This window comes from Tripterygium wilfordii, chromosome 22 (genome assembly GCF_013401445.1).
Source record: "Tripterygium wilfordii isolate XIE 37 chromosome 22, ASM1340144v1, whole genome shotgun sequence".
NCBI classification, from domain to species: domain Eukaryota; kingdom Viridiplantae; phylum Streptophyta; class Magnoliopsida; order Celastrales; family Celastraceae; genus Tripterygium; species Tripterygium wilfordii.
In genome coordinates, this window is record NC_052253.1 from 6,677,670 (window position 1) to 6,704,012 (window position 26,343).

Sequence of the window (26,343 nt, forward strand, 5' to 3'; positions counted from 1 at the left end):
ATAAATCAGATCACAATTCACATTCTGTTTCTGTTTCTGTTTCAGTGATATGATAAAAATAAATGAATAAATAAGTCTACTTTGAGATTTGAGAAAGAGACAGAGTAAACAGAAATAGCACTTAGATTCAAAAAGAAGCCGACAATGAGTGCTTGCTTGTATTCAATAAAGGAGGATAAAGAAAAAGCTGTGTAGATACCTCACCATCATGTCTTTGTGCAAACCCACCATTAACACATTTCTCCTCTCTCAAACATGTCATCGTTGTATTTGTAAACAGTTGGATCTGCCATGATATATATATATTATCACTGAGATGATAATGGTCAGGCATCTGCACTAAACACCAAAAAAGAAAAATATATTCTACGAAGGCTTGACCATTGTGTGTGTTGGCTTTTAAAGAAATTGTTAATGTAAAGATAACAAATCGTTGTGATGCGTAAATAAAATCACTCCAATAATTATTGATTAAAAACATAAATATAAGACTCACCTCAAATCCAACTTTCCGAGTTAAATTTGGTTTTTAGGGTTACTCTTTGGTCTCTTCCAATTTTCTTTCTCCAGTTAATGTTTTAGCTTTTTGACATTTTTGTTCATAGAAAGCATACCTATCTAGTACCTACAAAAACAACTTTCAAAATGATCAATGGTTTTACCTCTTTCTGCTATACAATCTATGTACAGCTGTTTTGTGATTGGTGCTGTCATATATCATTTATATCAATAATGGGAAATAAAAGTAGGCAACGGCACAAATAAAAGAAAGAGGTGTTCTTTATCAAAAGAAAAAGAAAAAGAAAGAGGTATGAATGGTTCAACTTCAACCATGTAAATTATATTTACCCAAGTACAAAATTTCAAGATCATTAGGAAAAAAAAAACAAAAAATAAAAACTTAAAACCTAAATGTTTTATAAATATTTTTTTATAACCGATAGCAACACCATACAAGTTTATCATTTGGACATTCGATATGAACCTAAACTAGGATCATCCAGTTTGCATGCATATAAATTCTCCACTTTACAACAGAGTAAATTGAGTTAAAGCTCAATGCTTAAACACAAAAATATTGTTCTCAGTGAGAATTGAACTTAAAACTTTTAGCTTGCAACTACCAAATGAAATCTACGTATGGTTACAATTTTATCAAATGTTACTAGTCATACAAGAGAACAATAAGACATCGTGTAGAATATAATTTTTTTTGCTCTAACAATCACAAAATCAAGCACCTCTAGAAAAACTTTTGTACTCACCATTCACCACTCCAAATCACACAAACTTTTTTTTATGCGCATCCTAAGGACGGGGCGACATGGCCGCTGCCTAGGGCCCCCAAATCCCTAGGAGCTCCTTATTTTTGGAAAAAAATATTAGTATTATAATAGTCCAAACCCATTTAAAAAATATTTAGAAAAAAATTAGCCCAATAACTATCATTCGATTTCAACTTAAAAATTTTTTTTTGGTTCACCACGTCACAAGAGATGTCAAATGGGTTAAGTATGTTATCTATTGAAAATGATTTGACAGGAAAAGGTTGATTACACCAACATAATTAGTGATTTTGCATCTCAAAATGTTAAAAAAAGTCAGTTTTTGACATTTCTTCTTCACTGTTAAAAGCCAAAAGCATCAAAACAACAAGAATAGAACGAAAAAATTAAAGAGAAAAACTGGAGAATGAGGCAATAGCTTGCCTTTTCTAATATTGATAAAAGACAAGACTGACCGCAGTACTAGACGTCCCAACAATTGAGATCTCAATTATTCCAACAACTGGGATCCTAGTTATTGCTGTTGCTGAGGTGTATGGACATCATTTAATGTGTATGTGGAGCCCATCACATGCATTTTAATTTTCGTCAATACACTTCAACAATTAGGATAACATAGATGTTTATCTTTCCATTTAATTTTTGATGTACAAGTGAGTCGTATATATACAATATAAGAAGCCCCAGCACAATCCTAGTTTATAAAAGGAAAGAAATAAGATTAAATAATTACAAATATACTCTAATCAATTATAAATATATTGTAATAAATTACAAATACACCAAGAGGAATTGCCTAAAGGGACCGTGACAGTGTGACACCTCCTTGTGCTAGTTGGCTGAGCCAAGTACACGGCTTAAGTGTCTAACATTCACTTTCACTCCCATGTTTGTCAAGTTTCTCTCTCTCTCCAGAAACAAGTTTCAATTACTCGTCAAAAACCCTCGACAAGTTTCCTACTTTAACACAAACCCACACTTATTTACACAAATTACACTGATTCTACATGGCTACGCCGGTAGACCAGCTACAGCCACCGCCGATTGACATGACCCAGCAATCTGCCTACACGGCCCATTCGGGTCACGGGTCGGTTGGACCCGTAATTGCTGTTCTTGCCGTAATCATAATACTCGGCGTCATTGCGGGTATGATTGGTAGGCTATGTTCGGGTCGCCAAGTTTTCGGGTACGGAGGGTACGATTTTGAGGGATGGTTTGAGAGAAAATGCTCCTCTTGCATTGACGGGCGAGTCAACCCGACTATCACCCGAAACCGAAACCGAACCCGAACAGTTGAAGCTGATAATACTGTTGTTGGTGGCGGTGGCGGTGGCTGTGGTGAGGAGGCCCCGGTGGAGCAGACCCAACAAGACATTAAAGAAGAAAGTCAAGAAACAGAGCATGAACAAGAACAAGAACAGGAACAAAAGCAACCTCGAAAGAATTCACATGGAGATGTAACCCCAAGCAGCCAATCTTGATTCTTTGGTTATGAATTTCACTGTGTGAGTTTTTTGAAATTTTGTCTTTTTTTTTTTTGTTTCTGTTAGCTCTTACTGTTCTTTTTTCTTGGGGGTTAATTTTTGTTGGGAACATGATCATAGATTTTGTACAAGAAGAGAATGATCATATTTCCATACCATAAATTATGAGATTGGGGAAGGAAGATATTTCTCATTTGTCAAAGCATGTTTAATTGCTTGCATTGATGGGTGGTGGTTAGTGTAAATGCAATGGTTGTTTATTTGTTAGGCCAACATTTTTGTTGGCTCGGTTCCACCTCTATTACATAAAAAATCAAGTCAAACACGTATTTTAATACAATCACATCAATAAAACACATATTCCAATACAATCACATTAACAAAACATAAATTTCTATACAATTTCTCTTCCCACCCACTATGGAGGCCAATAACATTCCATTCCTTCATATTATCCACAATAAAACTACACCAAAACATTAAATATCAATATATCTACATAAGTAAAACACTTATCCCAATACAGTTACATCAGTAAAACATATTTTACAATACAACCACATCAATAAAAGACAACATTTTTGTTGGCCCAATGACACATTACCATTACATTTGCCCTTATATTAAAAGAAATGTTAGTATTATAGTTTTTCATTTGATTCTTTTCTTGTGATCTGTATTTAGAAAAATAATCAAATGAGAGAAATTCCCTTGTTTGGTATAAAAGACAATTGGATTGAGAATTTTAATGGCCACTTTTGGGTCTTGGACCAGTAACCAATGCTGTTCCCCATTAATTTATATGCATATAGATTTCCAAATTCAAATAGAGAAACATAAAAATCTGACAATATTAAAAAAAAACAGAGTTCTCTGACATACTTTGTCAACAGAATGAAAGGCTACATTTGCCTGTGTAATTTGCAGAGAGGGAGACACAGAGAGTTGAATTATTTTTTTCTAGTCTCATCACTCATGTGATGGTGTGCAGCTTTTTTCTACCACTACGGCACTACTATGAAGCATAAACTAGTATGACATAATCTCTATTTGATTCTCTACAATCAATATATGTACTCTGCCTTTTGGTCTTTGGCTCCTTTCGATTATACAAAAATGTGTTTGGTTTAGAAAATATTTTTTATTTTTTATTTTCATTTCTGTTTTTATTTTCTAAGAATAAAAAACATGTTTGGTTTAAAATATTGAAAAACTGTTTTCTATTTTCAATTAAATATATTATGCATTTACCAATATTATCATGAATCAACATTTTTTACTTAGAAAATGTCTCTAAGTAGCTATTTCCTATTTCTCAGGGTTTAATTACCCATAATTGATAATTGAGATGGTAAAGTTAGAAACGATAGTAAAGAAGGAAACCCCAAGGACTTAAAGAACTGAAAAAACCCTATAAACTAAAGGGAAAAAAAATCCAGGAACAGAGAGACAATTTGGGAAAATTGAACACAAAAACTTATAGAAAAAAAAAGCCACGATTTGCATCTACAGCTAAAAAAACAAAGGGGTTTAGCATATTCAGCAACAAAAAGAACATACAGAGACATCTCTTAACCATTGTGATTAACATATAAAAATACATTGGATCATTGATGCATACATATTAACAACTAAAAGAACAAATAATCTACAAGAACATGCAGTGTGGACAGCTCAAAATCAACTTTATCCTACACAAAATTCTAAGACATCAAAAGGCATGATCACAAACACCAAACACAAACTCAATCAAGGAGTCCATGGCCATGGCAAGCCATGCCACTCTCTTCACCTCCACAACCCTCACAACCCCAAACCACAACAACCAATCAATCCTCCCATGGCAACAACCCTCAATTTCCACACCCTTTATCATTAAGCTGATAAAATAGAGAATACACTGATGCTCAGTCGACAATATATTCTCAAACATTTGCATTTTTGTTTTCATAAAATAGGGATCAACCAATTTTCTATCTCAGCTTATTGTATAATAAGGATTAAATACTTACACGGTAATTGTATAAAGTTCTATTCCTTTTGAGATACTACACATGGTCTGCTGGTAACAAAGTGGTTAAAGAGAAATATGAAAGTTGCAGTAATCGAAAAGCAAGATCCTAAGTTACAGTAACCAAAAACAGTTGGAAGGATGATTACTTGTAAACAATCCCAGGAAGAACGTGAATCAACCAAAGAACACCGTGACCATGACCACAAGCACCGAACCCAAGACCAGGAGGAAAGGCACCGCAGATCGGAAAGAGATTTGAAGCAGGAGAAGTCTAGCGAAAAATCCTCCAGATGCGAGGTTCTACAAAGCTCTCGAGATGGAGAGTACAAGCGAGAGAAATCGTATGAGCCGAGGGATGAGAGAGAGAATAAGAGCATAGATAAGGCGCACGATCATGAAACTAGGAGGGAGCGGTTTGATGAGCCTCGCGATCACAAATCATCTTGTAGATCCAACATCTCATAATGGTCTATGAAGATTGGGAGGGAGCAGAGGATCTCAAGAGCGACGCCCAAAGAGAAATACGAAAGACGGAGAAACGAAAGATAGATACGAAGACGGAAGACTCCGTGTTTTCCATTTTAGAAAGCGTATTTTTATTGTTTTCTATTTTCTAATGATTTTCATTTTTTGTGTTTTCTAAATCCTTCAACCAAAAGCGTTTTCCATAGCGTTTTCTATTTTCCAGAAATTAAAAATAGAAAACAATTGAAAAACATGTATACCAAACACACTTTAAACAAACGCGTTTTCCATAACGTTTTTTATTTTCTAGAAATTAAAAACAGAAAACAATTGAAAAACATGTATACCAAACACACTTTAAAGATCTCAGTAAATGAGATCTCAATCATCCTAATAATTCATCTTGTCTCTTAATTTATGTAAGGGTAAGGGCTCATAAAACTTGGTGATTGAACCAGAGAATGGCATGTGAGTCAATGGAATGACTGAGATCCCATTTACTAATATTTCTATCACTTCCAAGTACCTGATAAGTTGAATCACCACACTCTCTAAGTACTTGATAATTTGCAGGATGTTGCTGAAAAGAGTTTTTGAACTCAAATCCTTAGTTGAAAGGATTAATAACCCGCCAACTCGCCTCCTTAGGTTATTAAACACACAATATAACTTGGTTGATCAAATGGTAGCTTTAATATTCAATCTAAACTGAAGTAATGCTCCATAAGATAAGTTCGTTCTCCACAAGTACTCCAGGTTAAAGGAGTGAGCCACATTAGTTATACAAATTATGTCTATTGGGCTTCATCTACTCTTGGGCCCACTTTCCCTTTATTGACCCATTGGATCACCCTGCATACTCTGTCGCGGAGCGCTTGGTGTGAAATTGGGTCTTGAATTAATCTCGCTCCGATATTAATTGTTAGAGATATTTCTATGAAAAAAGTACATCTATTTGAGAACGTTGTGAACTTCCTTTTGTAAACCCATGGACCACCCATGACCCATACCTAACGTGGGTTCTGCACCATAAACTCCTACCTCATTTGGCAGGATGATTCCATGTCCTTTGACTATAATTGGAAAGAAAATAAATAAATTGTGCACCTTTTTCTTTTAATTTGCACAATGATAATAGATTAAATCTGGTCAATATAATTTATTCGATAATCCGACAAGTGAAGATTCGAATAAAGTCAAATATGATGAATTGAATTTAGAACTCCATATTCCCAAGTGTGCAGCACTAATTGGTTAGATGAAAAATTCAATTACATGGAGAGAATGATAAGACCATAAGTAACGGATAACAATTTGTATATTTATTATAAATAAATTGTGTATTAAATAGACAAACATAGTTATGTGCTTTTGGGGCAAAATAAGGATTGTTGAAATATTTATAACCTTGACAAAGTGAGTATCTAAATGACCAATTAGTCTGCATACATACGTATAAAATTCATATTCTAAAATAGACACCAGGGCAACCAAACCGATAGAATGATCCAGCTATAATAAGAGCAAACTAGACTATTCCAAAATAGACAATCGGACAACTAAATCGATGGAATGATCCAGCTATAATAAGAGCAAACTAGACTCAAACCACGTCAAAAGTTCTAAAAAAGACAAACATGACAAAGAAAACAATTTTACCATGAAAAGGACTCAAATGTCTTAACAATGTTTTTTTACACCCAGATGTAAAGTCATTACTTGGGTACCAACCGACAATTTTTTCCTTATTTGAATCGGTTCACCGGGTGACCCTAACCCGAAGCAGAAAGCCCGGTGACCAAAAAGGCCAAAACTAGTTAAACTCGAGACTCTTTTGGTAGGGTTTTCGGGCGGGTGACCCTGACACACTCTTGAAAAATTTAAAAATTGGGTATTAGTCTTTTTGTGAGGCAGTGGAAGCGAAGACTCCAGAAACAGAGAGCCAGCGATGGAGAGGAAGAGGTGCTTCTTGAACATCAGCATCGGAGGGGAACTTGAAGGCAGGATTGTTGTGGAGCTCTATAACGACGTCGTTCCTCAAACCACCGAGAATTTCAGGGCTCTTTGCACTGGCGAGAAGGGCATTGGCCCCAATACTGGTGTCCCGCTCCATTACAAGGTAATTCTGTCTCCCTCCTCTCTCTCTCTACATGTCTATGGTTATATTGAGTAAAATTTTTGATCTTTTCTATGTTAATCTATGTAATCGTGTATATGTTTATGTAACTTTATTGTGTTTAGGCATACATATCTGTATATATATGTCTGTATCTGGGGTTCAAGGTGGGTTTTGTCATTTGGGCGTTGAAAAGACTGATATCCTCCTTCACTGTTATTTTATATTTGATGAATTCGTGTTGCTTTCCCTTTTATTTTGTTGGTGAGAAAGTTTTGCCTTTTTTGCTTTTCACATTTTTCGGCTTTGCTTCTTCTTTACCTTGATAACCTTTAGAGAAATATTTCGGCTCTTTTTTTTTCTTTATCTAAACAAGCAGGAATTTCTGCCTTTTGAACTTCTTTAGCGAACTTTTGTTCTCTCGTACTTGTGATGATTTAGATGCTTCTTTTAATGCAAAAGGTCTTCCTTTTCCTTTTTATTAGGAGTAATTTCTGTGTTTTTCTAGTGGGGCTGATTATTTTCTTTAATTCTCAACATACCTATACCTTTGTGTTGAATCCATGTTTGAAGAACGGGCCAAGGACTGTCCCAGTTATTATCATTACATCTTCTTTTCTTTTCCTTTTTTTTAGGAAATACATTTTTGTTTACTCATTGACCAAACACAATGTTGAGGCTTATAAGAATAGATACTAACCTTCCATTCACCAATTTTACATTCACATTGGTGTTTCTGTGTTTGTGGGCTCATTGATTGTAGATTTTTGCATCAATTTGAATTAATATATATGCCTATTTATCCAGCGATATGTTGTATATGACGTCATTGATCAATGGGAAAAATTGTGGCTTCTTTTGTTTTCCCCCGAAGTTACCTTCTCGATTATTTTTTGCCTTCAGAAATATAGGGCAGTTTACAGACAGAAGTTTGTGCAATGGGTTTGGGTAAAGTGCAACAACAGTCCTAACTGCCTTTTGCAGGCTCACTAAAGTGTATCATTATAGTCGTCTATTTATGTTTTTGTGATAGGGGTGCCGCTTTCATCGAGTGATTAAAGGGTTTATGGTGCAAGGTGGAGATATATCTGCAGGAGATGGTACTGGGGGAGAATCTATATATGGACAGAAATTTGAGGATGAAAATTTTGAGCTAAAACATGAAAGGAAAGGCATGTTATCCATGGCCAACTCAGGCTCTAACACCAATGGGTCTCAATTTTTCATCACAACAACCCGCACCTCTCATCTAGATGGAAAACATGTTGTGTTTGGGAAGGTTGTTAAAGGAATGGGAGTTGTTCGCTCAATTGAGCATGTTACAACTGGCGATGGTGATTATCCCGCTGTGGATGTAGTAATTGACGATTGTGGAGAAATTCCAGAGGGGACAGATGATGGAATCAGTAATTTCTTAAAAGATGGTGATGACTATCCTGATTGGCCTGCTGACCTAGATGAGAGTCCTAATGACCTCTTGTGGTGGATGGAGGCTGTAGAATCTATCAAGGCTCATGGAAATGAACATTTCAAGGTAATGGGTGCCATATTCTTGGTTATCACCTTATATATTAACCACTTTATTGACCTACCTAGATATGCCTCATAAAAGTGTTGCATAAAATAACTTTTAGCAGGGATATGAGTTGTTGTTTGGTGTTTATTGTTCCTTCACAGAAACAAGATTACAAAATGGCTCTTAGAAAGTACAGGAAGGCTTTGCGCTATCTGGATATCTGTTGGGAAAAGGAAGGGATTGATGAAGGTGCAACTTTCATTTATTGTGCATATTATTTTATGCCATATTGTTAGGTGATGCTGCTCCCATCTAATCCGGGGGTGTTAATTCATATGATTTTAATATCCCAAACCTCCACCCTTGACTGTGCAGAGAAGAGTTCTTGTTTGAGACAGACTAAGTCAGTTATATTCACCAATAGCTCTGTAAGTATATTTTCTCATTTTCTTTTAAATTATATTCTTTGTCACTATTTTGTTGATTTATTGACAATTAGCTCGCAATTTATGATTGTGTTGGTTGACAATCTGGTACCTAGAAACTCATGTGAGGATAATTAGCTAGAATTTGCTTCATTTAATGAAAAGATCAAATATGACCTGCACAAGATTTTCATTCTACCAAATTTATCCTTACACCATAACTTTTTACCCAGTACCCTGTCCTTGAGAATAGAAATTCCATTCAATCTGTAAGGACACTTGTGTCCACTTCATTATAAAACCATCTTCCATTTGATCACAATCCCCTAATGTCTACAGTCTAAGATAAGTAGTGTTTCCGAAGTCAAATTAATCAATTATCTTTGGAAACATGCTGAAACAAGCCTATAGGTTTACCTTTCCAATAGAGAAGTATATAATTAGATATAAGTATATATAGTTCTCCAGACCATCTGAAGCATGAGCAGAATCACCTTTGTTCCCAAAGGTCTTAATTTTTGTGTCAATAAAATTTCACCAGATGCAACTTTCCTTTTCTTTGTTTTTTTTTTCCTTTTCTCTCTGTATAATAACTGTTTTTGAGGATATGTTTCTATAGGCTTGTAAATTAAAGCTGGGGGATCTGAAAGGAGCACTACTAGATGCAGATTTTGCAATACGTGATGGAGAAAACAATGTTAAAGCTTTGTTTCGTCAAGGGCAGGTTAGTATCTCCTGTTGATCTGGATTTCAATAAGATTGTATTGTAATAGTTAGTTTTTTTTTCCCCATATATTAGGTATTAAGATAGTATATTTTCTTAAAAAATTTGCTCTGGTCTTAGATTCTTGTTGGGTTCTTTTATGTGTTTGCTTTGTTTTCTTCCTCATTTGGAAGATTCTTGTTCAAGTTCATGCATGGCTCAAGCAGAGATCAGAATTATGCGCTCTATGCATCAAAGCGCCCTAATCTTTGTGTTCAATTATTATGTGGCAGTTGTTTGTCCTCTATTTCATGTAACAGTTCATCATTTTTTTCTTCCTCCTTAGCTGTACAGGAATTTTCTCAAGTGGTATTCCATCTTCTATTCCAATACTAATGTCAACTGTCCTTATCTACCAGGCTTACATGGCACTAAATGATGTTGATGCTGCACTTGAAAGCTTCAAAAAGGCATTGGATTTGGAGCCAAATAATGGTGAGTGACAATTTTGATGGAAGCCTTTGCCTACAAATTTAAAGTTGGAGTTTTGCTGTTTCTAAGTTGTGGCTCTGATACTTGATAAATTTTAAAAATTGTCATCAATTACTATCGTAGCACAAATAATCCTTCCTGGATTCTTTTTGTTTTCACTGTCTTATACTTTGAATAGGATTAAATCCCATCATTCTACGTTTTCGCTATTGTGGACTTTTATGAGCATTCCTTCATCAGTTTGATAGATTTCCTGGTGCATCCATTATAAAACGCGACTTTCATGGTGCATACTTGTTTTTATATATTTATGTGTGTGTGTGTGTGTGTGTGTGTGTGTATGTGTATCACTGGGTGAGTTTTATCATCTTACTGTTGTAAGCTGGACCGTAATTTTCTAAGAGCATACTTTGTATCTTGTCCATTTCAGGTGGAATTAAAAAAGAGCTTGCTGCCGCTAAGAAGAAGGTTAGTATATTATGCTTTCGACTTCTTGGGAGTTTATTTCCTTTGCTTGTCAGGGTAACGAACAAAAAAACTTGTCTCAGATTGCGGATAGACGTGATGAGGAAAAGAAGAGATATCGCAAAATGTTCCAGTAGCACTTGTTGTCACTCGGTATGTCGAATTCCCTTGAAAATCATTTTGTTCAATTGCTTGATACTAGGAGTAGCTGCCTGATCTGTTTTCTTGGCTACAGGTTGCTTGTATCCCATTGTGAAATGGTTTCTGGATTTCCATTTTTACGAGCTCTGTTATTTTGAGGGATGAGGTATTGTTAAGCCTCTGCTTCTCGAGACAGTCCTTGAGCATGTACTTGTGATAGACCCAGAATATATTTAACTAGGACGATGCCCGCGCGCTGCCGCGTTGTGTTTTTATTTTTTTATTTCTTATTATTTTTTGTATTTGTAAGCACGAATATATTTAACGGGTTTGATTATTGTGTTTGAACGGGCTTTATTATTTGTGTGGTAATAATTTGTTTTACTTTTTTACATTTGTAGTGAATTTTTATTTGAGGATTTGATGTTTTGACTATTTTAATTGAAGGATTTTATTTGGTGTTTGTATTTAAAATATGATATTAAATAAATCGCTATGAAGTTATCAAAAAAATAGGTGATTAAATAAAAAATTATGACAAAAAATTTAGAAGCGAATAAGTAAGAATATTAGGAATTCGATTTGATGAATGAGAGGACTCATTAAAATGAGTACATATAGTTGGGGAAAGTTGGTTTTTTTTAAATAATCCTGAATAAATAGAACTACATGGTACTTGACCATCAAAACTTGAGTGTCAAAAATATATACACAGCAGGTTACAAAATTGAGTCTCAAAATATATGCAGAGTCGGGTAAAGTTTTATCCCTGCAACAAAAACTATGTCGACCGATATCTGGAAATAAACATCCCAACCCACAGCAGTTACACATGATGGTTATATATAGTCTACGCAGTTACAGGACAAAAAGAAAGGGTAATTGAACTACATTCAACCATTTTGAAGGTTGAGATGCTCATTCTGTTCCAAATTAGCTTCAACCCTCCTTCTTTATGAAAGGTGGTTGAAAGGTTTGTTTCTTCTCGGTTGCTCCTGATTCCCTCTGGTGTTTGGCACATACATCAAAGTGTCACTTCAGAGATGACAACAAAGGTTGTTCTATTTCATCATTCATTATATTACCGATAACAGTATACTTATGGCATATGAGTCCGAACAACAACATGATTAACATGATTAAATCTGGCACAAGTTTATTTTTTAGCAGTAATTCATTATATCATAGCTAACAAATATTATCTTTATAGTTAATTTTTGTCGCTTTTTATTTGGAAAAAAAGGGCTCTCATTTTTTCATTGTAGTTTATGCAGAAACCTATGTTATAAACCAGTGGAGATGTCAACATGATTAAATCTGCCACATGCTTATTTTTGAAACACTATCAGATGCAGAGGCTACCATGATTAAAGTGTGAATGTATTATTTAAATCTTTTGTATAAGTATATTGATCACTGTTTTATAATGAAAATAAGTTCTAACCTTGTTCTTCTTCCACTGTGATGCTAACTTTGCATTCTGCACATGAGTTGTACCACAACTCCTTAGACCCATCTATCTTAGTTATTGTTGGTGCGCAGGTGATTTTATTTCCCTGTTGATATCATCGGCAAGGGTTGAAAGTTATCAGGCAGCTGACAGTTGTTTAGTATAATTTCATAGCTTAATGTGTTAAAAGTTACCACGTCAGCATCCCGATGAAGAGACAGCAGCTGCGAAATAGTCTTGTTATTTATATATATGCATGCCATTGTCTGGGGTTGAAGTCCATTGTCATGAACAATAATTATCACAAGAATGTTTTTAGCAATCTGTGATGCTTATTCTTCGTGAAATGAGTCAGCAATTGCACCCCCACAAAGTAACAGTTATTACCTTCATACTGCATTAGAAATGAGGAAAGGGAAGTTAGTTTCTTGGACACTGAAATTGTTTAAAAATCTGAAGTTAAAGATACTATTTTTGGTTTGATCCTTACTTCTGTGTTTCAATGACGAAGGTTTTTTCCCCACTATTCTTTTGTGTGTGTAAGTGTGAGTCAGCCTCCCAATAGATTTGAGGTGAGCCATGATATGTGAAGAAAAGGGAGGCAAATAAAATATATGAGTTGGTTCCATATAATATGCGACCGAAAATTATTGTTCATGGAAGTTGGAATGTAATACCAGTGGCCTCTACGTAATTCCTTAATTTGAGCAATTGAGCTGTATTCTCCTTTCTCATCGACTGTTGAATTGTTGTACCCTATAAAAGTGTGGTGCAATTAAGACTTCCTCAACATTTCAATCATCAGAAGTGCCAATATTAAATGTCATTTTCCTAATACTTGTTCTTGAAACTGAATTTACGTTTTACCTGTTCATCAACCAAAATCAAGTCGACACTGATCAATTGGTCTTGCAGTGTTGCATTGGTTGAATCTCACATTCTTGCAACGCGGACTTTAATCTTGATGCCTCGCTGCCCTGCTTCCAGGTTGGACAAGGGTGTGTATTCCATAATTTTGTTTGATTCCTGGATATTTACAAATCAGTTGCTGTCATTTGAATTTAATAATAAAATATATAATTCATCAAAATCATAACCGACATAATGAAATGCATCTAACCTTGTTGTAGTTCTTCAAATATTTCATTGTATACAATATTTTTTGTGTGCACCCTTTCTTGCTCGTTTTCTCCACCTATGAGAATTTTAAGTCCTTTATATGTTGTAACCCTTGATGCAGCCACATATAATTGTCCATGTGAGAAAACTGGTCTTGGAAGATATAGCCCAACCTTTTTCAATGTTTGACCTTGGCTCTTGTTTATTGTCATTCCATAACACAATTTCAAAGGGAATTGTCTACGCCTGATTGTAAATGGCCATTTCTTCTCAGTTGCAGACATTATAATTCTTGGAACGTATACTTTGTCACCTATATTACTGCCAGTGATAACAGTGGCCTGCACAACTTTGTCGCCTAGTTTTGTAACCAGAAGTCTTGTTCCATTACAAAGGCCATTAGTTTGATTAATATTTCTCAATAGCATAACAGGTACATTGATCTTGAGATGAAGCTCATGATTTGGAAGACCAGCGAATGTGAGGGAGTTCAAGAATTCAGTTGGGTAAAGCAGATCATCATCATCTGATGCTCCAGCAACTTTTTGTATTGAGTCAAAGCTTAGATATGTTTTCTCTTCTGAAGGTATGAGTGCTAAAACATGAGAGTTTATTATATCAACTGCTTCATTTGTGCCAGTTATAATTGCCCTTTCTTTCAAGTATTCTGGATTGCTGTAAAATGAAGCCAATCCGTCATAGATCTCAGAAACAATATCTTCGACGTCTCCTTTTTCAGATTTGAGTAACAAAGAATCTGGTATTCTTATCCAAGTAGGGTATTCCTCATCGTCATTCAGTTTTATTGTATCAGCTTTACCCTCTCCAATGTGTAGAAGCCATTGACCAAACCTATCCAATTCTGATTTCTCGTGATCTGACAAACCCAGCATAGATAACCTCATGTTTTGGTATAGCACAAATATCTCACAGTGTTTCCAGAGGTGTGACTGAGTTACACAAGCCTTTATTGTATCGTGTCTTGAACCCTTGGCAACCACAGGAAGGATTTGCCTAAAATCACCCCCCAACAAAACTATTTTTCCCCCAAAAGGCATATGCTCAGTTGGGTTTTCATCAGAGTTAAAAAGATCCCTCATCGACCTATCCAGAGCTTCAAAGCATAACCTATGTGCCATTGGTGCCTCATCCCAGACAATAAGGTTAGTTTTATTAAGAAGATGTGCCAATTGTGTACCCTTCTTTATATGACAGCTTGACTCTTCATGAATGTCAATTGGAATTTTGAATCTTGAGTGCGCTGTCCTTCCTCCTGGCAACAGCAGAGAAGCTATCCCAGAAGATGCAACTGCAAGCACAATCTTCCCTTCTGATCGTAGCCTACTTATGATTGCATTATAAAGAAATGTCTTTCCAGTTCCACCGTGCCCATAAACAAAAAATAGACCTCCAGATTGTTGATAAACAGCTGCCAAAACTGCCTCGTATACTCTCCTTTGTTCATCATTCATCTGATGCATGAAAATGAGACTTTGACTTTGAAGATCACTTATGCTGTACGACATCTCTTCTCTCAACATCCTGTTCCCAAAATCATGGGCCATTTCATTCAAAGGTAGTGGAAGTCCATGTTCAGAAAGCGAAGATCCACTCCCTTTTAACAGAGTCTCCAACTCAATCAGAACTTGATTTCTAGTTTCTTCATCAGATATGCTTACTTCTTGCATAGCTAGTCTATCTCTAATTCTGTAAATAATATCTTCCTGCATGTTTTTTAAATTTGCCTCGAACAATTTCTTACCATCAATAATCTCACAAAATAGTAGCATTGTCACAAATAAATTTCTCAGCTCATGTGGCATTGCCCATTGTGCAGCTTCTTGCATAGCTTCATTCCATTCTCGATCATTGCCAATCAAACCCATTGCATTACATGCTTCTTTGAATGTCTCATAAATAGTTCCATTTATGGTTCTTATTTCTGTGAAATTTGTTGGGCCTTTGACATGGGACAATAACATTCGAAGGTAGTATATATCTCCTGCGGATGGATGTACGTAAGAAATTCTACCAATACAGTGACCTTTTCTCCTTCGAAACCAAAATTTGTTTGTCCCATCCCACCTCCAAAAAGATGGAAATTGAGCATATGTTAGTTGGCGTGCATCGTCAAAATTGGAGTTTGTGAACATCCATTCTGTCAACATGGTCTTCTCGATTCCTGGCTGTTGCAATACATCATTAATGGCAATATCTCCCCTGAAAACTATATTGTTCATCAACGGCATATGAATAGTTAAGTTCTGAACAGGTGGAAATTTATAGTGAATATGGAATTCAAAAATTCTCCATGCTGATTCATAGGCAGTTAAATACCTACAATCCAGATAGTTTTTAATCTCATCGATAATTTTGGGGTCAAGAGGCGAAGAGGAAGAAGGTGCTTGAACCTGTTCTTGCAAAACAGCCCTCGTTCTGTCAGGTCCTTTATTAACGTACTTAAACAAATACTTTATTGCTCTTGAACGATTGCACCATTCAACATTAATATGTGCCTCATATTTCAGCAATAATCCCTTGTTATATGGGACAACATATCTATTGTCAAGTTCAGTACCAACCTTGAGAACAACTTTTCCATCATCTCGTCTTCGATAAATTGCAAAACCATCTTCTCCAATTGTTGTCTGAGGGTAATTTTTCCTAGGAAAATGCTTAATACATTTTCCTTTTTTCATGCACGGTGCTTTTGGGTTAGCAAGACCGCAAGGACCATGCATCATAAATTTTGAGACAATGCTGTACAAAGCAGGTTCAGTTTCTTTATCTGGGATCTCCGCACATATAATTCCATCAATGTCATTTGCAGTAGGGTATTTGTCATTTGGATGCAGCCAGACGATGACATGGACATGAGGCAATCCCCTTTTTTGGAACTCAACAGTGTAAATCGCAGCAACAACTTTTCCGAAATAGTGTCCCTTCTTTATGTCGCTCATAAACTCATCAAGCTTCATGTGAAATACTCGGGAGACTATATCAGGCCTGTCTTCTATTTTCTGTCCAGGTATAAGATTCAATGCATTCTGTATCTCAACCCATTGCACGTTACACGTAAAAGTGATGAATAAATCAGGGTTTCCCATAGTCCTACAGATTGCCATGGCATCGTGGTAGTTTTGAATCATATATCGAGGACTACCTGTAAAACTTGAGGGTAAAATCACACGCTTCCCAATTGAGTTTGCTGCTGTATCACCCTGGAGAAATGCATCCTGAATTCCCTTATATATCTCACACCTATAATGCTCCTGTTGATGTTTATACCGAATATATCTTAAACGTTCATCTTCAATCGAAGTAAAAGCATCTACAATGTACTGCTGATATAATTTTCCTCCCATAATTAGCAGTCCATTACCATAACTTCTTTGATGCAACATATAAGAATAGTATTCCCGCCTTGTCACATGCCCTCTTTTCAATTTACAATTCTCCTGATTTTTCTGATAAGGGATGTTCAGCATAAAACCATCTTCGCCAAATGGAAATAAAATGGGATATTGCATTGCCATGAATGACGGGTGCAAATCGTCTATACGCTTTAGTCCCTGTGTTCGGTGCTCAACAATTATGTCTCTACCCATCTCTGTACTTCCAATATCTCCCACTATCAAACCCGCCATTTCAGGAAAAGAAGGGGAATTATATTGCAATCCATCTGTACTCCGCTTTGCTGATAAAACCAATGAAACAGAACGTTGTTCTCCACTTTTAAATCTATCCCTTGCCATTCGAAAAGCTTTGACCAAGGGATTAACATTGTCAAACATTTTTATCAACTGATCCACCACATCCCTGTCCAGCTGATGATTTATACCAAACCTTTGAAGAGCATCCATTCTGTTAGATATTTCATTTTCTGTGTCATAAACATATAGTTGAGCAAATTGTGGTCTCTGACCATCCATTGGAAGGAGTGATCCTATCAAATGATGATTTTGTCCATTTATTTTAAAGACATAGGGCCCTTGCCCCCTGTTAATATCCACATCAATTTTGCCACCCATTGAGGTAAAGCCAAACAAAGAGTTGTAAGACCGTAGGTTTTGGCGAAATAATTTACAAGATTTTCCCCCATTATAATCAAACAGGTCTTTTAAGGGTTGCGGAGGATCCTTGAACGGTGGTATCTTAATACGACCCAGTCTACAACAAAGAGTATACACTGGAAAACGTGAAGAACGTGACTTGATTCGTTCAGCAAACCAAAATATAGCTCCACAATACTGGCAGCTATAAGCAGGATGACCAAGATCAAGCCTAGCAGTCGGTGATTGCATTAAATGTTCAGTAGAAGAGGTGATTATATCTTCGCTGGTGGAAGAACACGCAAGATTTTGCTCATTTGTAGGCTTTGAGGCAAACGATATAGAAGTTTCGAGGTTAATATTTTGTGCAATGCTGTGTCCACGCCTAATCATTATAATCCTCCTCTTTGTTCTATTATTCGTACTGCACTCTCCCTTTTCCATCCTATTCACACACATATGGTGGAACAAACCTCTTATAAACACATGGTGGAATAATGCAGAAGAAATGTATTGGCATTGAGAATTTGTGGAGGCAAGGCATATAAAAGATCTTGGAAATACAGAAAAATTACTAAGATTCACATAATTACTAATATTGAAGGGCATAGAGTATTTTGTGGAAATGTGAACAGAGATGCACAAATGACTATGATTCAAGCGTCAAAAGCAGTGGTTGAAATTATGGAACATAATGCATTAACTGACCTTGGAAATATGGAGATTCAAGAGTAGGCGCAGGCCAAAAATCCCTGGGCCAACTATGATCTGAAGGAAGTTGAGCAAATAAATAAAAGAGTTTCACTATCAAAAAGAATAAGGATAACAGACTGCATGGAGTAATTTTTTCTGTAAACTCAAATCAAAATGACAATGACGGAAAAAATGAAAAGTTATGATAGTATGGTTAAAATGACATGAAGCGCCTAGAAGCAGACCGTTAACCTTAGACAAAAGTAACTAAGCAAGCTAAATGATGAAAGCAGAAGAATCAGAGGCAAAAGAGTAGTATATGAAGCGTAAACTCAATAAAGTTAAACCAACGAAAACGTGAGAACTAATTTTGTCCTAATCCAGAAGAATATTGTAAGGTAGTGGATATATTAAATAATGATTTAATGAAATTACCAAAGGCTTCAAATTGTATGAGAACAAAAGTTTAGGAGGTGTAAGGAATGAGACGAAACTATAATAATAGCAACTCATTTAACGCTAAATGCACGTCATCTCAGTAGATCAAGAGGAATTGATTTCCATAATTGCTTTTTTCCACAAGACATGCACATTTCTTACCAACAATGTCGCAGAAAGAAATTTAACAATAGGAAGAACAACCAACAGTGGAATATGAGCAAAAGGGAAAGTTAAACGACAAACCTATGAGAACCAACACCCACGGCAGCAATAACCAATCCCAGTGAGCATATTAACAAATGTGATAAAGGAGGAAAAGGAAATTTTAAATTCCATGGGAATAAAAGTTTGATAGGTGAGAGTGCACTGCGAAAGTAGCATAATAGCAACTCTTTTTTTTTTTTTTTGCACCAAATGCAGATGTGAGGTTAGGAAAATCACTGTAAAGGAATTAACCAACACAAGCTGGTCTTAGTTAAATGTGCGATTTTCGTTCACCATGACAAAAGTTACAGAACAGCGCCCAAAAAAAAAACCCAAGCATGGAATCTAATGTACAACAACTGACCTTGAAAATACAGAGACTGAAGAGTGGCCGCTGATGAAAAATCCTTGGCGAAGGCGCGAAGCCATGATCTACAAGAAGTTGACCAGAGAGAAAAGAATGGTACTATCAATTAGAAGCATAACAACAGTTTATACATAGTATTCCATTACAAAGATGAGCACTTGCAATAGCAGCGTTAAAATGGCACAAAATTCTTAAAAGGTGTACCATGAGGCCAAAAAAATTAAGAAAGTGAAATAAAGGAACGATGATAACCAACTGCGAAAGAAAGAGAGACAGTGACTCAGCCAGCGGCACCCAAAAATGCTGGGAAAGGGACACACCAACTTTTACTTACCATCACAGAATGGGCAACGAACTAACAATTGTTTAATATAGAAATTATCACCCAAAATTCGTAAAAATGTAAACGAAGTGTAATGAAGCTGCGACACATATTTTCATAACCGAACTCAAAACATATACTGCAAATAATAAGAAAGACTCTAAATAAATTACTCCAACCATGTCGTCTCAAATATGTAAACAGAATCAGTACAGACACAAACAGAACAATATAGCAAGTAAACTACAGCAGCTGATCCAAATGCGAGAAGTGCAGTGGACAGAAGAAACAACAATTAGCAAAGACAGGTGAAAGTAAAGAAGTGAGACATCTGAAAATATATATGGACATAAAAATTGACAAAGGAAATGGAAGGCAAATTAGAGAGCAATGACAATCCAAAATCAACAGACACCAAGAGAAGATTAGCAAACAGTGAAACATCCGGGAAAAAAAAACATCGACATTAAAAATCACAAAGGCAAATAAAAGGCAAGTTAGAGATCAACAACAACCAAAAATCAACACAAACCAAGAGGAGCTTCAAAGGCCAGGCAATCGATACTGGAAGATTAGAAACCAAAAAAATGGGAGTTCCAAAATGAGTAACCGAACCGAAACAACAGCGACGAATCATATAACTTACTGTAGCCGAGAACCAAGGTAAGAGTGGACTTAATTTTGAGCTGGGCACAGTAACGAAAACAGGGAACTGAGCAAGCGCAGACGAACCTGAGAGCATGAATCAAAGCAACGAAGACATCAGCGGCAACGAAATGAGTAAGCAAACCGAAACAACAGCAACGCATTCAAGAGTCTAGCTTCACCCGACACAACAGCAACGAAATCAAGAGACGAACCTTAGCTGAGAACAAAGGAGAGAGACGCAACGACAAAAATGGTGACCTCAGTAAGCACAAGGAAGTCCGAGCAGGTTAATTACTCTCTACTAAGAAAGTAAGCGGAGAATTACTTAGTAGAGACTCAAAGAGCCGAGAATGGAACACTACAATGCGAAGACAAAGACCGGTTGACTTCGATTAAGTGGCGGGCGAAAATTCGCAGCTGCGAAGGAATAAGGTACGGAGCCGTTAGGTCGATAAACAGAAAGGACTAAGAGGAAGAAGATAGGGAAGTTCGAGCAAGTTAATTACTCTCTACGAAGAAACTAAATTGAAAGAAAAATTAACTACTCTCTGCTAAAAAGGTTGAGGGCACCTACGCTGTGGCAGTTCGAACAACGGTGAGCTATCCCGAAGACAACGCACATGAAAGGTGATGCTCTATAATAGAAGAAGAAGGAAGCGATCAGAATTCAGGCCGACCAAAGTGAATAAAGAAAGACAACACATAGCAAAGGAGCTTACCCATGCTCATTCAGTGTCATCAACGATGACCCATCTCCAAGAAGACTCGCAGGCGAAGATCAGAGCGATTAATTGATGCATTAACGGAGAAGCTCTGTCAGAGAAGAGATGCATGAACTGACATAACAAATCCCCAAAGAACGACGTCGCTTCTTCAAGTGCACAACAATACGACGTCGTTTCGCTTACAGAGCTGGTAAAAAAAAAAAACGTGGCTACGTAGCTGTAAAAAACAAACGCGCGATTGCAGAAATCCACGAACTCGCGCGGAGAGGACGCCGTTGCTTCCGACTTTAGAAGAGAAGTAATAGATAGAAACTATATGGAAACATAGATGTATTCAAATAAATACTCTTGATAATATTACGGATTATGAGAACGATCTTTTACAATTGAAAATAATGAAAATTTGATAGAAAGAAAGATAAACCCTAATCTTTAAGAGATTAGTAGATCCCACTTTCTTTGTGAAGAAATTCAGCAATAACCAAGATGTTTTTAACCTCTACAGCCTGTGCTTATAGGCAATACAATTTAAAAAAGATAACTAATATAATCATAACACATGGACCACTCAAGCATTGTCATGTGTCCACTTTTTTTATTCTTATGCTCTATCAACTTGTTGAAGGAGTCATGGGTTTGTTTTCTACATGTGATTGACACATACCTCTGTTAAATATAATCTGATATCCATCACCTCAAATGCAAAAGTATATTGAAGTTTGGCTAAATCATATTTTATATCCTCAGTACATTTTTTTGTCTTTGAAATTTAAAATTTGTTTCAAATATCTTTAAAGTTTCAAAAAACTAATCTTTTGTCTCGAAATCAATTTTCCGATCTTTGATCACCGGAACTTGATTAGTTGACAATCGGAAGCCCACGATGGCAATTTCATATCATTATTATAATTATAACAATTTGCATGTCATTTTCCTTAAAAAAATATGAAAGAGAAACGAGAAAAGCGAGCCTCCTAGAGCTAGGGCTTCACTTGCTTAGATTCTTTCCTCACCATGGATTCTGAGGATGGAAGAAACTGAGAGAGAAATCAAAAAATGTCATTTGTGCTCAAGATTCTTATCTTGAAGTTCTTGAATCAGTTCGACCACAACCATAACCCATAGATCCACCACACCCATAACCCATAGATCCACCACCGCGTTTTTGCCCTAATCTTGGTTTTTACCAAGAGAGAAAAAGGGAGGGAGGGGTGTTTTAGAGAGAGAAAGCGTTGCTATTACTAAAGAAAATAATAAATTGAAAATAAAATTAGAAATAAGGAATAAGGAAATATATATTACGAGAGTTAGAAGATTCAGGTAAAGTTTCTCTCGCTTACTAGGTTTCATGAGAGTTCTTTAATCTTTCTCTATTCATTCCCATTTTAATTGTGTTTGTTACAGAGGGAGAGAAGAACGGAGAAGTTGAAGAGAGAGCATTGTTGTTTGTTGTGTTTGCTTGGTGACTTGAGACTACTTTAAGCATATACTGACTCTATTGTGGACTGATGTTGGAATTTGTTAAGACCTAGGCCAAACGTGCATCCATACACGGCTACACGCACTCAGGAGGAGGTCTATACCTTATTCAACGAACCACATAGGCTGATTGTAACCAACATGCCTAATAGGATACTTTGGCAAAAAAATCTGTTAAGTCTGGTTCTACACAGTATTACAGAGCAATACGCCAATACACCATGCAAGGTGAAAGAAAATGCCAAGTTACTACAAGTGGAAAGGTGTTTAAAGGAAGATTCCATATAAATAACAGGAATCTGGTGCTAATCAGCGTAACCATTACTTACCCTCACACTAAAAAATCCAGGCGACATTTCCAATAGAACGAAAACAGAAATTTACACAACGTTCCGGCAGTCTTGCTGTATATTGATGCTGAAGCCGGGGCACAAGCGGATCGCTTCAAGCAAATGCCTTTTTACATCATTGAAGTTGTATAGCAACTTTTCATATGAACTTCTATATTACAGGCTCTCAATCAAATGTTGTCAACTAGTGCGAACTCTCTGATATGTACAACCTAACCTAATCATCCTCACCCATGCTCACAACATTCCAGTAGTTATCCTCAACTTCTGAATAGATATAACAAGTCAATTGACAGTTCAATCACCTAAAGGTTGTGCAGCAGCCAATTGCCTAACGTTCTGGGCTAGTCGTCGTCTGCGGTAGATGCCAACCAAACGCAGGACGAATACCAGCATAATGGCAACATAATCGAACAATCTCACAATTCCCAGACGCCCTGTAGTAAGTAAATCAGTATAACAACTAAAATAGAAAGCCACCAAGACACAATATAGAGCTTAGGTTTCCATATCAGGGTGCACAAGTTGACAAATAATGGCCCAACTAGGTGAAACCCAATGCTAAATAACCAACTTGTGCCATCAAATTTATGAACAAGAATTCAGATTTAATCAAATCTCCGTGGTTATTTGCAAATACCTGTAGGGATGAACTCAAAAGGGGTTGCTGCATAGAAGGCACCAAGTACCATCTGCAAAAATAAAATAAAATAAAATAAGAAATTAGGGGAATAGATACACGGAGTTCACATTGGGATTAAAAAAGGTAACTCATAAGAAACAGTATAGCCCAGAGGTGAATGGTTGGATTACTGTCAATTCAGCATAGTTATTGAAATCGGCCTGGATGTTGAACCAGCAAGTCTTCCGATTCTGTTTTTTTGGTTCAACCTCTGGGTCACCGGCTCAACCATAAATTTAATAGTATAAATAAATTATTCTTATATTTATAATATATAAAAAAAACTATAAAAATGAAACAAAATATAAATAATATGAACATAATGCTACTTACTAAACTCAAACCATCTTTAAAACTAATAAAAATGCTAAATAAGTCTATTTCACATCAAATAAATAAAAACGAAACTTAAAATATAAAAATTTTCCAGTTTTATAAAAAAAGTCTGGTTTTTCAGGGTTTTCTCCGGTTTTTGTACAGGTCTAGAATAATTTGGAATTATGGCTGCCTGGTTTGCCGACTCAATCGTCAGTCCAGTACGGTTTTAATTACAGTGCAATTTAGAGGCTTTGTATTAGACAATTACTATACCAAACATAGGCTGGAACAAGATCGATTCAGTTATTTTTCAGAATCCTTCAATAATTTGATTGAAATAAGAACACAGATCCAGATTCAGTTAGGAAGAATAATTCAAAAGCCAGAGCCTGAGAAGCATGTGATATTCATCCAGAAAGGCTTCGTCCTGAACAAATATAAAAGCAAGAGTATATGAACCCAAGCTCAATGGTTTAAAAAACTTAACTGCAAAAATGCGAACTTCATTAAGGTGGTAATGAGGTCTGTCAGGATCTGTTATTTCTCGCAACGTTCTCCTGAAGAACAATGGAAACTCGAGCACTTTCTGTAAAACAGAAGAAATAATACTCGCGGCCAATCAATGACAAATCAAACCAAGCAATGACATTTAAAAGGCACTATCTTACTATTTCTGGATGGGAAAAGAAAATTAGAAACTAAAGAGAAAAAGGAACACATCACCTAGTTCAGTTATATAAGTCAACAAAATCTGTAAGATTAAAATGACCTACCCGGAAAGCCCCCCGCACACCTCCTACAAACAGACTGTTATATCTCTGAACACGATCAATAACCTCAGAAACCTCCAGTTCTTGCTCGTTAAATAATGAAGCTTCTGGAGTCAACTTGATGATGTTGGAAGAACACATGGGACACCTGCAAGGCTTAGAAATGGCACTATAGTTCCAAAACTGCAAAATGCAACTGCCTGCGCAAAGTCGAAATAAACAACAGTTACCATCTAAGATATCCTAAATGAATACACACTACACAGAGCTCCAATTCATCAATTCCAACTACAACTATGAGTTTCTGAAATCTATGTGCTAGTCCAACAGTACTCCATCTATTACACTGCAAAAGCCAACAGACTCCCTGAGCAATCAGCAAACTAAAATAACTAAATAAGCAGGTAAACTTGAACAAAACTCAGGCAATTGTAGTACTGGCAGTGGTGGCAGGAGTGTAGATGTACGAATCTCAATCCCACATTCCAGGGAGGCTATTTCAGTGATTAGAACTTCTGATACTTAGGTTGCAATGCCAGAAGTCATCAGTGGGCCAAGGTTTGCCCTCAACTTTGCCACAAAAAGATAACTTATGTCTAAAATTATTATAAATCATGCACAAAGGAAGAAATTGATCAAGGTATCAATATTATTTTCATAAACAAATATCTTGCATAGAAAAGACAGGTGCAATGGACTCCAAAACCATAAGCTTCATAAAAAACTATTTCCCGTAATACTTATCCGTACAATTTTGATCCATCCATTCCATGGTACAGAAAAAAGTACAATGGACTTTCTTTCAGCAACATGCCACTTCAAGCTTAGCCAGACAACCCGCTTAAGAGTTCATATAGTTAAAGGAGGAAAAAAATACGGACCGGAAATCAAGAACTGATATCGGAAATTTCTCCTAAATCAAGGTGCAGACAACCTAAAGTGAGACTTGTCAAATTAAATTAAAAACACTATCCGGGTCATGATCCTAATTTTCACGATGATTTCAATTTCTATTCCAGCAATTATTGACTTAAATTACAGAATCGCAGAAGAAAAAAATCTCCTACATTCTCACCGAAACCCCAAAAAACCGTTAAACAAAAGGGTTTGAAGAAACGAACCGCAAAACCAGTGGTTGCAGTTGGATCGGCAAGGGACGGTGAAGGAGCTGAAGCAGATAGGGCAACAATCGTCAAGAGGAGGTCCTACCTCTCTGGAATACTCCGTCTCTGTCTCCCCTTCCCCGGCTAAATCTTCAGTTTTGGCCTCTTTTTCGCCTTCGCCATCCATAACAACAACGTCCTCGGGGTTTCCAAGACCGTCTGGGATCTCTTTCTCCTCAGTTTCCCCATCGAAGACGACATCGTTTACGCGGCGCCGGGCAGTCGTGCACTTCTTGTGGTTTCCCTCTCTAACACTCGTTCTCAACGAAGCCAAGGCTTCCATTCTTTGTGTCTCTAGGTTTCTTTCCTTTCTTAGATTCGGGTGTCATTAAAAAAGAGAGAAGGGACAAGGGAGAAGGGGAGGGCCAGTTGTGTCTTTTCAGTTAGATTTTTTACCCCGTGCTTTAGCTCCGTGGGGTTCCTGTTTTTTAAAAGAATGACTTTTTACAC

General features: G+C 36.4%; 3 protein-coding genes and 1 long non-coding RNA gene across 10 annotated transcripts; 1 reads left to right on the forward strand and 3 right to left on the reverse strand.

The window, feature by feature from the left end:
• Positions 1-105: 105 nt before the first annotated feature.
• Positions 106-580, reverse strand: LOC119991895. The gene is made up of 2 exons (XR_005466292.1): positions 497-580; positions 106-339 (listed from the first exon to the last, which is right to left on the reverse strand). It is a non-coding gene; the product is annotated as an uncharacterized LOC119991895 (long non-coding RNA).
• A 6,514-nt stretch (positions 581-7,094) lies between these two features.
• On the forward strand, positions 7,095-11,345 carry LOC119991166 (peptidyl-prolyl cis-trans isomerase CYP40-like). 2 transcript variants are annotated; one of them, XM_038837405.1, is made up of 10 exons: positions 7,095-7,371; positions 7,494-7,535; positions 8,402-8,902; positions 9,046-9,133; positions 9,260-9,312; positions 9,929-10,033; positions 10,432-10,507; positions 10,935-10,972; positions 11,053-11,122; positions 11,205-11,345. In XM_038837405.1, the coding sequence occupies exons 1-9, from the start codon at positions 7,201-7,203 to the stop codon at positions 11,104-11,106; spliced, it is 1,128 nt and encodes a 375-aa protein (XP_038693333.1). In that variant the 5' UTR covers positions 7,095-7,200; the 3' UTR covers positions 11,107-11,122; positions 11,205-11,345. The 2 variants fall into 2 exon arrangements, with proteins under 2 accessions (XP_038693333.1, XP_038693334.1); XM_038837406.1 differs by lacking the exon at positions 7,494-7,535 and having other exon boundaries at positions 7,201-7,371.
• A 383-nt stretch (positions 11,346-11,728) lies between these two features.
• Positions 11,729-21,210, reverse strand: LOC119991165. 6 transcript variants are annotated; one of them, XM_038837399.1, is made up of 12 exons: positions 21,126-21,210; positions 20,981-21,041; positions 20,732-20,823; positions 20,619-20,623; positions 20,405-20,490; positions 19,434-19,501; positions 13,681-18,499; positions 13,428-13,586; positions 13,238-13,316; positions 12,755-12,954; positions 12,555-12,666; positions 11,729-12,115 (listed from the first exon to the last, which is right to left on the reverse strand). In XM_038837399.1, the coding sequence occupies exons 7-8, from the start codon at positions 18,338-18,340 to the stop codon at positions 13,516-13,518; spliced, it is 4,731 nt and encodes a 1,576-aa protein (XP_038693327.1). In that variant the 5' UTR covers positions 18,341-18,499; positions 19,434-19,501; positions 20,405-20,490; positions 20,619-20,623; positions 20,732-20,823; positions 20,981-21,041; positions 21,126-21,210; the 3' UTR covers positions 11,729-12,115; positions 12,555-12,666; positions 12,755-12,954; positions 13,238-13,316; positions 13,428-13,515. The 6 variants fall into 6 exon arrangements, with proteins under 6 accessions (XP_038693327.1, XP_038693332.1, XP_038693326.1 ...); XM_038837404.1 differs by having other exon boundaries at positions 13,681-18,176; positions 18,440-18,499; positions 20,619-20,823; XM_038837398.1 differs by adding an exon at positions 13,051-13,115 and having other exon boundaries at positions 20,619-20,823.
• Positions 21,211-22,942: 1,732 nt separating this feature from the next.
• Positions 22,943-26,280, reverse strand: LOC119990456 (E3 ubiquitin-protein ligase RNF170-like). The gene is made up of 5 exons (XM_038836378.1): positions 25,852-26,280; positions 24,734-24,930; positions 24,448-24,546; positions 23,601-23,652; positions 22,943-23,397 (listed from the first exon to the last, which is right to left on the reverse strand). Exons 1-5 carry the CDS (start codon positions 26,174-26,176, stop codon positions 23,258-23,260), a joined length of 813 nt encoding a protein of 270 aa, XP_038692306.1. The 5' UTR covers positions 26,177-26,280; the 3' UTR covers positions 22,943-23,257.
• Positions 26,281-26,343: the final 63 nt, after the last annotated feature.